Raw genomic sequence first — 12,669 nt, forward strand, 5'->3', positions numbered from 1 at the left:
TGGAGGAATATTGGAGGATACTTTCAAACCACAGCACCCTGGATTCTGGTTTGATGAGTCCAATCACCTGGAGCCCATCCTCCTCAGGACCTGCAGACAGTGAGCTATGCCTTCCCTTTCATTTTGACCAGAATAAAGTATGTTTTCTGGTACTTGTAATGAACCACACTGACTGGATAACTAGAAATTCTTCCCCAAATTTCACTGTCCTTTTGTTCTTTTTTCATTGCTGTACTTGGCAGTAGGTGTCCACATGAGCCAGAAGTCCTGATAACTTAATCAGATACCCTGCTTATTTCATAGCTTCATTACTGAGCAGAGTGGTCATGACATTAATGACTGTCTGACAAAGTTGAAATAAAGGGCTCAGAAAAGAATCCCCAGTAGATTTTTTTTGTTTAAAGAATCTTTCCCCCTTCTTTTTCTCTTTTTAGAGGGACAGAAATAATGGCTCATCAGACAAATGCCTGAAGATAATTGCTCAAAACATCTAGCCTCTTGGCAGAAAGGGTTTGGATAGTGCTGATGGCCCTGGTCCAGGAAGCTGAGGTATAAGGAGCTGTGCAGTGACAGGGTAGTGTGTCTCTGAGCTGTTTTCTTCATAGTATCTAAAAGGAAGTTCCCCGCAGTATTCAGAACACACTCCATTAGGTCATATATTAATACTTCATATGACTGTGGTGACTGGACACATTGTCTTTGCAAAGTGAAGTTTGTTTATTGCTTGTGATGATCTTAACAGGCAAAATATTACATAGGGCTGTCATACCTACAAGATCTTTACAAAGTGCCTGCATTGAATTGAGCATCAGAATAAATTTCACACATGAGTTTTTCTTGAGTTCTCACTTTCCCCTTCATGGGTAAAGCAGAGCCACAGTCCTTCTGGGTTGGTAGAAATGGAAGCCAGTGGAGGGATATGTCTTGGGAGTTCACATGCCCTACCCTCTATCACCTCTCCTCACTGCCATCCATGTCCACACCTACCCAGGTTCACTGGGCTTAATCACAAGAGTGTACTCAGGGAAAGCAAGGGTCACGCATGTTGAAGAAAAAATAAGTCATATTGCCTTTTCTTACAAAATGAGATGAAAAAATAAATTCAAAGACACTTTTTAAGTGTCATTCTTCTTTCAACTTTATATATATATATATATATATATATATATATATTTATATGTTAAAGCTCTTTATTTTTCTTTTCAATATACTCTACTTAGAACTTTAAAAAATAAACTTTCTTTTTGGTACCTCTTGTTTCCTGTGTTAACCTTGGAAACATTTAAAAATATATCTCCCTAGAACTCTTCTGTGCAAATAATAAACATAAATAATATTAATATCTACGTTATATATATATAAAAGGCCATTTCAAGGTTTCACTGTGACTGTCTGCTGCTGTCCCTTGAAGGTGATCCTAGAAGTAGTCTGTGGCCTGTCCCTGTAAGCCATGTAAGTCCTGATCTGGCTGTGGGGGGCTGGGCAGGAACTCTCCATCCTGCTTGTTCATGTGTAAACTACTTCTGGAGAACTGGAAGACACTTCCCAGCCCACTGACCATTGAGAGGGAGGAGATCCAGTTGAGTGAACCGAAACTGGGCAGGTTGAAGAGGGACGATAGAGGGGGTTCCTGGCTTGTACTGGTGGGTTTCCTCTTGGAGTCCTCAGGACATGCTTCTAAAACAGCCTCCTCTGGCCTGGAGGATCCTGGGGCCTGAGCATCCAGTCCTTCCTGCATGGTGTCCTCTCTCAATGGCATACTTATGTCCACTGTGCTGAGCTCCCTGCTGGTCTTTAGGGAGCAGGATGGCTGCTGTGTGTTCTGAGAAGCTTCTGAGGCACAGTCCTTGGAGAGGGTTTCAGAGGGACTCATGGTCATCCCTTCCGAGAGCTCTGTTTTTGGGTCTCCAGGGAAATGTTTCTGAACTAAGATTTCTTTGGGAGTTTTGGGTTTCTTGAGAAATTTCTTGGCTGACTGGCGTGCCAGCTGAAGTTGGGTTGGGAAGAGGCTCCCCTGGAGGGCTTTGAAAAACAATCTGGAAAGAGCACATGAGAAAAAAAAAAAATCAGATACTGCTACAGGTACCTGTTTCCTGAGACTCTACTCACACAGGGGGAAATGCACAGCAATGCACATGCTCTGTGTACTCACTTAGGACTCAGAGACACCATCTCTGATACCCACCTGGGCAGCAATGCAGTGATAGGTGCTATGAGGCAAATCAAGTAGAACACGGGGTCTCCCAGTAATGTGTGCATGGTCCAATAAGGGTTAGATGGAGGATAACATGTTGCACAAGAAGCATTGTAAATCAAAGCCACGGTGAAAAATAAAAAGATACTAAAGACACAAGCTGTCCAGTTGAGCCAGGTCTGAAGGAAAAACAGAGAGGGGTTTTATTTCAACTTAACAGTGGCAAATAAACCCCAACAGTCATCAGTGAGTGGAGGTGATGTTCTATAATCTTGGTAAAAGCTGGAGTCTTTGTCATGGGTGGCTGGTAGGGCTTAGTGAAGCCTCAGAAGCTTGTGGACCAGCCTGGGACAGGGGCATAGGGGCAAGATAAGAAAACAAGACAGTGAGGAATGTTCATAAGTGTGGGCAGTGGGCAGTCTGCTTAAAAAAAAAAAAAAAAAAAGCTGTATCTCATGGAACCTGCCGGAAGTGTGGGGTCTGCAACATGAGGGCCCCTTTGGGATGTGACCATGTCTGCGACTCTTACCCAGGTTCTGGTTTCAATACCCAGGTGCAGCAGGAAAGTGAACAGTGCGATTGCTGTGATGGGAGTTCCCCAAGTAAACATGTCCACATCTGAGTCATAGTAGGCCTGAAAGACAGCAGTATCCCATGTCTGTGGGTCCCCAGATGCAGCTGATGGGGAAAACTATGCTGTGTGTCAACTTACCAGGTAAGGAATGAAAAAACAAACCAAGCTCTGGAAGGCAGCATCAACCATGTTTAACCAGAAGGCACGTGGCCGATATTCCTGGAACACAAAAACAAGCACGGAGATTATAGGGAAATGCTCATCTCTTCAAATGATGTTTTCTAGGATGCTGCAGCTCTGAATGCCAAGCACCAGACAAAAACTTGCTATTTAGGACTTTGGGAAGGTAAGGCTCTAGTTGGTAGATAGAACCCCATTACCCAAATGCTTGCAGAACTGTTTGTAGCTGAGTTGCTCACTGGGATCTTTTGTACCAAGAACACAAGCTATAGTAGTTACAGGTCAACAGTGAAAGAGGAAACTGATTTCTAAATCTTACTAAGGAACATTTCCCTCAAGTAGGAAGAACACTTGACATTCTGGGCATTTTCCCTGATTTGAACCCTTCCATCCCTTCCACTTTGTCAGGGTTTGGTGATGGGCCCCATAGGGTGTTTCTTAAAGTACATCTTAAATTTTAAAACTAGATGATGGATGTGCCCCAATGTTAAAAATAAAAAAAAAAAACTCTTGTTCTGATTTAGCTATGATTTGATCAAGTTTGTAAAAAGTTTAGAGGGGGACTTTTGGGACATGATTAAGAACAGATAAAGACATCAGAGTGAATACTGATGGCTTTATAAAAAAAGGAGAGAGATCAAAAGAGACATAGCCACATATTTGCCCTCTGTCCCTTGCCATGTGATGCCATGCGCTGCTTCAGGTTTCTGCCAGCAACAAAGTCGTTACCAGATGCAGCGCTTCAACCCTGGACCTCTAATATTGTGAGTCAAATTAGTAGACTGCCTCGATATTTTGTTACAGTAGCATGAAGCAGACTTTTATACCCATGGGCCAAAATGATCTTGATATTGACAAATGGAATTTTCATTAGCTGGGTGATCAAATTTATATTTAACCCACCTAAGTCCTCAAATACCTGGCATGGGCTCTGGCCTACAGGAAATGCAGAAAATCAGAAAGGAGCACATACTAGTACTTAAAAAAAGAGCTGGGTACACTCCTCCTATTGGTTACTTTACTCACAGGACAAACCTGCAGCATCTTTGCCCCATGGCTAGCCAAGGGGACTGAGGCCAGCTAAGGAGATAACTAGTACCAAACAGAAACCTCTTCATTTGCCTGATCCAGAACCTTGACAACACTGCCCAGCCTGTCAATGTGGAAATCAAATGACCACAGAGGTGGACAGGGGAAGTTAACTTGTAAGTTTTGTAAGTGAACGAACTCTGAATTAGAGATTATTGTATGATAAACGGGGTATGGCATTCTTTTTTTTAAACACACAGAGTGCAAACTTGCCAGAGAAGCACTTAGATGGTTTATTTGATGGCTGGCTGAGAATACCTGGTTGTTAGTGTGTCAATCATGTAGTGGTGTTGACGCAAACATATATTTACATCTGTTTATTCTTCCAATGATTAAATGGTTTTCCCTATGGGTCTGTCTTCTTAATCTCATTGGATCATTTTTAAAACAAAAACAAAAAAAAAATTTTGGCATTCTTTAGAAAAAAATCCTATTTGAACCTCAGTCATTAGATTCAAAGATCTGGGATGGACTTTTCCTTGGGCTTTTGGAAAGAACTAGGGTGGAGATGAACTCAATATACATAATGCACACTATCGTTTGGATTTTGAACATTCCCAAAAGGTCGACATATTAAAAGCTTTATGCATGGTGGTACTACTGGGATGTTGTGGAATCTTTAGGAAGTTGGGCCTGAGAAGGAGGTTCTTAGGTCACTGGAGTGTGCCCTTTAAGGGATGGTGGGACTCTAGTCTCTTTCTCTTTGTTTTCTGGCTTCTAATGTTTCCTCCACCATGTGCTCTCCACCATTGCTACATAGCACCCCCACTGAAAAGTGATGGTTATACTTTATCTTGGAACTGGAACCTCCAGACCCATGAGCTAAATAACCATTTTCTTCTATAAGTTAAATATCTCAGGTATTTTGTTATAGAAACTCAAAGCCAGTACAATGCACACTATGGGGTTCAAAGACAGCATCTGTTTTTATCCTTCCATAGGCTGGATTCTAGAGTTTTAACGATTTGTGCAAAGTGTCTACTTAAAGGGGACTTGCACTTTCTGGAAGGTGGACATAGAGGCAAAGGGCCAGGAGACTCAGGAAAGCTTACCTCCATATTCTGGCCACTCTTGTAGAGCTGTGGCTTCAAAAGCAGCACATGGGCTGGTACATCCTTGTCCAGCACCCCAGTCACAAGCTGGGGAAGTGACGAGAATAGTAGATTAAAGAAGATTAGATACCATTGGTCAATCATTGCTGATGCAGAGAAACCACAGTAAAACTGGAACCAAAACAGGAGGCCCACGAACATCTGCAATCCAGAAAGGAAAAATGACAACAGGCGATTCTCTAGTTCTCTTTACAGTTAAATTCTGCAGGATCCTTAGCTCCCTTAGATGGGAAACTGAAAAGATTAAATTGATAGGCAGCTATTCTTCCAAAGGCTGCCTAATCCTTGAGCCCTGATGTTGGTTTCTGCCTCTGACTGTCCCTCCTTCTCTTCCCCCAACCCTTCTCATTCCCTTAAACATAAGGGACTGGAAGCGGGAATTTAGAATTCTCAGGAGCAGTCCTGTGAGGAGTGAGAGCTGTATAGATCATTAGTATAAAACAAAATCAAGGTTTGACAGGGTAGTCTAGGGCTGCTTACATTTCAAGAGGGCTAATTAGCTGCCAACCTGTGGCTTCTACCCAGGACTCTCCTCTGTTCATGATCCAAACAGAACCTACATCTCTGATTTCATTTCCCTCTCTAGTCACATACCCTCTTGATGAGGAACAGTGGGCAATGATTGACAGAAATGAAACAGGAATCCCCCCCACCTCTGCAAACACCTCATCCACCTGCTCATACCTAGGAGCCTCTGTGTTTGCAACTGCTTATTTGAGGCCTCCCTGTGCTGGGGATTTAATTCCAGCAGGTAGGCAGAAAGGAGGAATGAACTAGCAAGGGCAGTAACAGTATACCAGCTTTCCTTGGTTATAGTCCCAGGCAGACTTACTCTGAATTAATTTCCTGTACCATTTGGCACATATCATTTCATTGCTATGCTTCAGTTTCCTTGTCCACAACATGGATATAACCAATGATATTTAGCCATGGGATTGTTGAGTACTGAAGGACCTACAGCATTTTTAAAGCTCTCACCAAGGCCTGGCACACTGTAGATGCTCACCTGAGGCATGCTGTTATGTCAGTAGGATCACCATTTCCTTAGTTTGAGGCTCAAGCAGGGCTGGTGTTCTGACCATTTACAGAAAAGGAAATGGAGCTTCCAAGAGGTGAAATAACTTGACCTTTGTCATTGTATGAGCAATAAACCCAACTTGTTCAACTTGGTTCAATGGGCAGAGATGGTCCCCAAAGAGAACGTGGTACAGTGGAGGAACACTCTCTAGTGGGCACCACAAAGCCTGGGTTTGGTTCTGAAACTGCAACTATTGACCCTTTTAACACTGACTCACTCACAGAGTAACCTCTCTGAGCTTTGGTTTCTTGACCTGAAAGTGGCTTTTTGCGAGATCAGGAGAAATTCTAGTCCATGTGGATGAAACATCTCCTCCAAGTCCTGTTTCCTTCTATGGTTGAAATTTCTTACTAGGTAAGTTTCCCCTTCCATGCCAACAAGGGATAAATTAAGAACTTTTCATTGACTTTCTTCCCTTTCTTCCTCCCACAGGTGACTCTCTTGCACTCACCCCCACAGGCTTAGCCTAATGAGTCATCCTCGAGCAAATGGAGTCAAGGAAAAGAGGAATAAAAGTACTTAGATAATTGAGTTTTTTTCCTGTACTACCAAAGAGCTTTGTTCACAAACCACTGTTACCATGGAAACACTTCTTCTTTGCTCTTTATTGGGAAGGAAGGCCAACTTATTCTTAAAACTAATGAATCTCTCATGATAGAAAGCAGAGTGATTTTACTTGAACTCTTCATGTAGACAAATGCTTGTTGACAAAAGCCCTTCATCTTATATGGAATAGAAACAGGTGCTATTTTGCCCTCCCTGGTCCTCCAACAAGGGCAGGTTCACCATGACAAGCAGGGGGTTTTGCCCATCCTAAGTGGCCACTCTGACTTTTGTTTACATTTAAAATATTGAGTGGCTTGGCCTAAGTCTTTGTTGCTATTCTCTTAATCTGAGAAATTTTAATTGGGAATTAAACTGAGATTGCTAGCTGAATTCCCAAAATGAATTCCCAAAATTCTCCCCATCCCTGGGCCCCCAGAAAAAAACACCCAAAGAAGGCAACTACAGATGGTCCTGAACCTACCATGGTTCAACTTAGCATTTTTTTTTTACTAAAATGATGAGAAAGCAATATGCCTTCAGGAGAAACCTAACCTTAAATTTTGAATTTGGATCTTTGCCTGGACTAGGAATATGTGGTCCTAATTTCTCAAAATGCTGGGCAGTGGCTTTGAGCTGGAGCTCCAATCAGCCATGAAATCACAGGAGGAAACAGCAAAAGCTCTGCAGTGTGCTGTGCAGCTAAGCTATGATGTTACGTAGGTTAGGAGTATTCAGTGTGTTTTCAAATTGGGATACTTTCAACTTGCAGTAAGTTTACTGGGAGAGTTACTCCATGATATGCTTAGGAGCATTTGCAACTTGCTATTGTTCCTACTGCTAGTGAGTGACAGAAATGAAGCAGGAACCCCCACCCCCACCCCCGCAAACACCTCACCCACCTGCTCACACCTAGGAGCCTCTATGTTTGCAACTGCTTCTTTGAGGTCTCACTGGGCTGGGATTCAATTCCAGCAGGTAGGCAGAAAGAAGAAATGAACTAGCAAGGGCAGGAACAGTATACCAGCTTTCCTTGGTTATAGTCCCAGGCAGAACTCTGAATTAATTTCCAGGCCCAAACCTATCCAATTAGACATGCCCCGATTGGTTCTGATCATCTGTATTCATTTGCTAGAAGACATTTTGAAAATCAGGAAAGAGTGAGTGGGTGGGAGAGGATGGGAATGGAAAGGTAGGCGTCAGCCTCCGGAACAAACCATTATGAACATGAACAAAGGGTATGCTGATGTCAATTTAAATTTAGCATGGAGATTTCAAATGGAATTAGAAAAATATATACTTTTTAACTTATTTTATTCTTTTTCAGAAGACTACAGGATAATCTTGACATTGGATTTTTGATGTCTAGACAGCTAGATTTTGTATCTACCCTGGAAGGTCATTTGTCCCAAGAGTTTGTTTAGTACTTGTTATACTGGGTGTAAGCGCTCAGAGGCAGGACCACTGAGCAGCAACCTAGCAACTTTTCAGCAGAGTATCTGGAAATCTTTCATCAGTGGGGCAGGATTCTGTGACAGTCTTGTGATCCATCCTGCAGGACTACGTAGAAAGCATTCTAAAGACTTATCAGTGAAGGAACTAAGATGAACATTAAAATTCAGATGAAATGGATAAAACAGGGCACTGTATTCACTCCCTAGACAGAAAGAATGATCTGCAGCCTATCTGGCCTGGGCAAGGCTTCACTGAAGGGTCAGTTTAGCTATAGATAGAGCTGGCCACAAGGGGGCGTGTCAGCCCTGCAAGCCCAGAAAAGTGTGGTGGCCCCTTTCCTGCCTGGCCTAAATCTGTACCGCTTTGACCTGGAGACTCCCTGACAGGCCTGGGATGGGTGTGTCTCCAACAGATACAATTGAATATTGGAATCTTAGTGTGACCAAGTAACCTTATGATCCCAAGACTACCAAGCACACTTCTACTAATTCTATGATCTTCCCTATCTGCTCTAGAGAAAGTAGGGTGTCTATAATAGAAGCACACTCCTGAGAAGCACATATACAAAGTGATTCAGATTCCAGTATTCAGTCACATGTGGACCCTCTTGTTCCCAGGACCTTCTCCCTCATGTGCCCATGAGTTGGTTTTCTGAGCTTACAGAATGCAAATCCAGGCAAGGACTGGAGGACTGAGGGACATTCACAGAAGCTGAGGAGGATGGAATGACAAGAGGCCCTGGGGTGACCTACAGGTCTCATTTAGGTGATGATTCTAAATATGCCAGGCCTTTTAATTAAGAAACTCTAAAGACTGGTGTCTAATACCTACTGTGTTTTTGTAGAAGAAATATAGCACCATGTTGGCCAGCCGGGAGTAGCACCAATGTCCATGGACAATTAAGAGTCTCTCCAAATATCGGAATCTTGGCACTGCAAAGTCACTGGCCATCACTGCCTTGAAAGAGAGAAGAATTCCCATTATTGGTGATGCCTCACACAGCATAAGGTCTGTCTTACCTATCCCAAATGCAAGGCAAAATATGGAAGGAAAAATCCAGCTTCAAACACCGTTAAGTGTGACTTGACCACTGTCTCCTTCATCATCTCTTTTAATTAAAAATGTTCAATCTCAATAAATGCTCTCGTCTGGGATATCACTTTACAGGATTCATTTAAGGCTTCAAACATTAGATATGTAACTGATGGGTTTAAAAAGATTTTGTCTTTTTTTTAAAAATAAGTCCCTGCTGGGTTTTTTTCTCCTTTATTTATTTTTGATTGGTGATTTATGAATATACATATAAGTGGAATTCACTGTGGCATATTTATACATGCACATGGGTCCATGCTATCTTTTAACAACCCACAAACTGCAGATGCATGGAATTTTCCCACCTTTCTCCAGCCCTGGATATCATATTCCTCTAAACCACACCATGATCTCAACCCAAAGATCAACCATAGTTGTCCTTTTTGTTTGGCCACCCTGAAAGTACATTTTGCTTTATTTCTCCCCAGAAGAATAAATAGTCATTTTACTGTATTATTTAATAAAAACTGACAAGAAAATATCTGTATATGTTTAGCACACACACACACAAATCCAAATATTTACCATTCCATTATTTGAATCTGCAGATGAAGAACCCGTGGATATGGAGGACCAAAGGTAAATCTATCTTGGGCCTAATCTCAGCAGTTCCCTCACCCTCATCTGACTTCAGTCACTATTTTGCTACTTGTACAATTTTCTTCCTCCAGGAAGTTTAAAAAGAAATAAGTATGACTTACTTTTGCCTATTCACAATATCCAGCACAGTACCATGCAAATGGTGGAAGCTCAAGAAACATTTGTTGGGGGAGGGTGGGGACCATGGGTGGAATGAAGGAATTTTGGATTGGGGAAAGGGAGGGAGTGTAACAGGGGGGAATGTGGGTATGAAATATGGTGGAATGAGATGGACATCATTACCCTAAGTATATGTATGAAAACACAAATGGTGTGACTCTAATTTGTGTACAACCAGATAAATGAAAATTTGTGCTCCGTATATATATTATGAATTGAAAAGAATTCTGCTGTCAAGTATAACAAATTAGAATAAATAAATTTTAAAAGAAACATTTGTTGAATGAACAAAATGAATAATTTTTTAAAAACTTTTTCAGCATTTCTCTGTTTTCACGATTTCTAGTAGTGAAGAGCTGACTAGGGCAGTGCCTGTCAATCTTACATGCAGAGAAACTTAACAAGTAAATATCTTTTGTATTAAAGACCCTAATGTTAAGCAAGTGTCTGGGGAGAGGACACAGCTGCCACCACTGCTCCTTTACTCAAGGTAAGCACAAGCCTCCTCTATGGGGATCTCTGACTCAAATCATGTGAGCAGTGATGGAACACCTGAGCCATAGTACATTTGCCTTGAAATGCAGCTTTGGGAAGGTATAACTTCTAGGTAGAGTGTTGCTGAATGCTTCCAGATTTATTTAAGCTACTTACTTATTTTACATACTGATACTGCTTACAGTTCTAAGTGCTCAGTTTACAGGTGAATATGACCCTGTGTCTTGCATTTTAGTCCAGTAAATGAAGGGAAACTATGCTGAAGCCTTGCTGTGGTGGCAGCAGCATCAGGGGTTGGGGTGGAGCCATTGAGGATAAGCAAGGATAAGCAGCAGTGGAGAGGGCAACAGAGATATGCATCTCTGAGATGCTTGGTCTTTGTGGGCTTACTGGTCCACCATATTTGTGGAGCAGCCTCTGCAGCCAAGTCCTGAGTAAGAACTAAGGTTACAGAACAAGCACAACATCTATCATCCTGGCTTTCCTGGAATTTCCAAAATAGCTCTGAGGCATTTGCAAAGCCACTTTTATAGAGGGATAAGATTCTGTTTATTGATAGATTTGGGGGTAAGTAGGAGGCCAGAAGGCTGGGGATTCAGGTGGGCTACCTTAGCTCTAAACAGGGTTCCTTCTCTAAAGACAACCTAGAAGTCTATCTTGCAGCCCATGGACCTATTTTGATTTCTGGATGATACTGGGAATTGAGCCTCAGGGTCTTGCACATGCTAGGCAAGGGCTCTACCACTGATTTACACCTCCAGCCCCTTTCTGTCCCTTTTGACAGAGTGTTTAGACTGACTCCACTGAGGACAGGATTGTATCTGATGGACTCTGCATCTTTAAGTCTGTACCTGACAAAAGTGAGGTCTGAATGAATAATTTTTTGAGAGAATGAATAATGGAATAAATGAATTAAAGAACACATAAAGCCTTTTAAACCCTTACATATTGACAGGAAGTGGTATAGAGATATTTGCTTTGAAGTCTTTAAGAATTGGTTTGGATAACTGATGATCTAAGTTTGCAAACTTTTCATTCTTCTATAGTGAGCCTTCCTATTGTGAGATTTGCATATGCAGACTTAAACAACTGGAGACGGAAAATATTTGGGGGAAAAATGCATCTGTGCTGAAAATGTACAGATGTTTTGCTTTCTTGTCATTATTCCCTAAACAATGCAGTATGAACAGCTATTTACTTAGCATTTACATTGTACTAGGTATTAGAAATAAGCTAGAGATGATTAAAGTATGGGAGAGAATTGTGTAGATTATACGCAAATATTACACCATTAATGTAAAAGATTTGGGCATTTGTAGATTTTTGTGTTCACTGGGGATTTTGGAACAAATTCCCCATAGACACCAAGGTGTTTCCAACTAGAGATCTTCCATCTGACTGTTATTTTTACATCAAGAAAGAAAATTAATGATCTCGGCACAGGCCTGGCACATAGTAAGTACTTAATAAATAACTGTGATTTGAATGAATGAATGAGTGAATGATTTAACCAATGAATACATGGTGGCCAACATCCTGATTTTTAGAAAAACATTCAATGAATGGCTTTCAAAAGTCTTCACTGAATTAAAAAATGTTATGATTCAAATTTGATCAGATGCAGGAAATTGTCATAATACTGTATCAAAAAGAAACACATTTTTAATTAACTCATGTGTTCAACTTCTGGAACACTGAGAACTGACATAGTGACAAATGAAAAATGCAGAGCTGCATTTCCATGGAAGTCAAGGTGGCTACCTTCCAATTTTATGGTGACACCAGGTTTCAACAGCACTACAGCAAAGGCCATTTTTCAAATGGTATCACTAGTGTTTGGGAACAGTAAGTGCTTCCTAGGGATGAGCCATCAAGAGCCAGAGAGAAGGCAATGACTCACTTTGCCTCTCTCAGAACCACACTGATTCCCCCAAAATATACTCTGGTAGACACAGGCAGATATGTTTATGGCACGTTGTTTCATAAATACGGAGAGTGACATTCCACCTCATCTTCTCCCTCTGGCTTAGCAGAAGGTGAACATCAGGTGTACTGAAGCCAAATCCCCTAGCTTCATGAGACAGCCCAGGGGAAGTCC

The 12,669-nt window shown here is 41.7% G+C and overlaps 1 protein-coding gene across 2 annotated transcripts in view; it reads right to left on the reverse strand.

Annotated features, from left to right (window-relative positions):
* Nucleotides 1–693: 693 nt before the first annotated feature.
* Nucleotides 694–12,669, reverse strand: part of Atp10a (ATPase phospholipid transporting 10A (putative)) — a 41,898-nt gene continuing 29,922 nt past the window's right edge. For both annotated transcript variants that reach the window (XM_048793423.1, XM_048793424.1), the window contains 6 exons: nucleotides 9,057–9,182; nucleotides 5,090–5,290; nucleotides 2,907–2,987; nucleotides 2,724–2,828; nucleotides 2,186–2,373; nucleotides 694–2,036 (listed from right to left, as the gene is read on the reverse strand). In XM_048793423.1, the coding sequence (XP_048649380.1) occupies nucleotides 1,418–2,036; nucleotides 2,186–2,373; nucleotides 2,724–2,828; nucleotides 2,907–2,987; nucleotides 5,090–5,290; nucleotides 9,057–9,182 (1,320 nt within the window). In that variant the 3' untranslated portion in view covers nucleotides 694–1,417. The remainder of the gene's footprint in view (nucleotides 2,037–2,185; nucleotides 2,374–2,723; nucleotides 2,829–2,906; nucleotides 2,988–5,089; nucleotides 5,291–9,056; nucleotides 9,183–12,669) is intronic.

Source organism: Marmota marmota, unplaced genomic scaffold (assembly GCF_001458135.2).
Source record: "Marmota marmota marmota unplaced genomic scaffold, marMar, whole genome shotgun sequence".
Classification (NCBI taxonomy): Eukaryota; Metazoa; Chordata; class Mammalia; order Rodentia; family Sciuridae; genus Marmota; species Marmota marmota.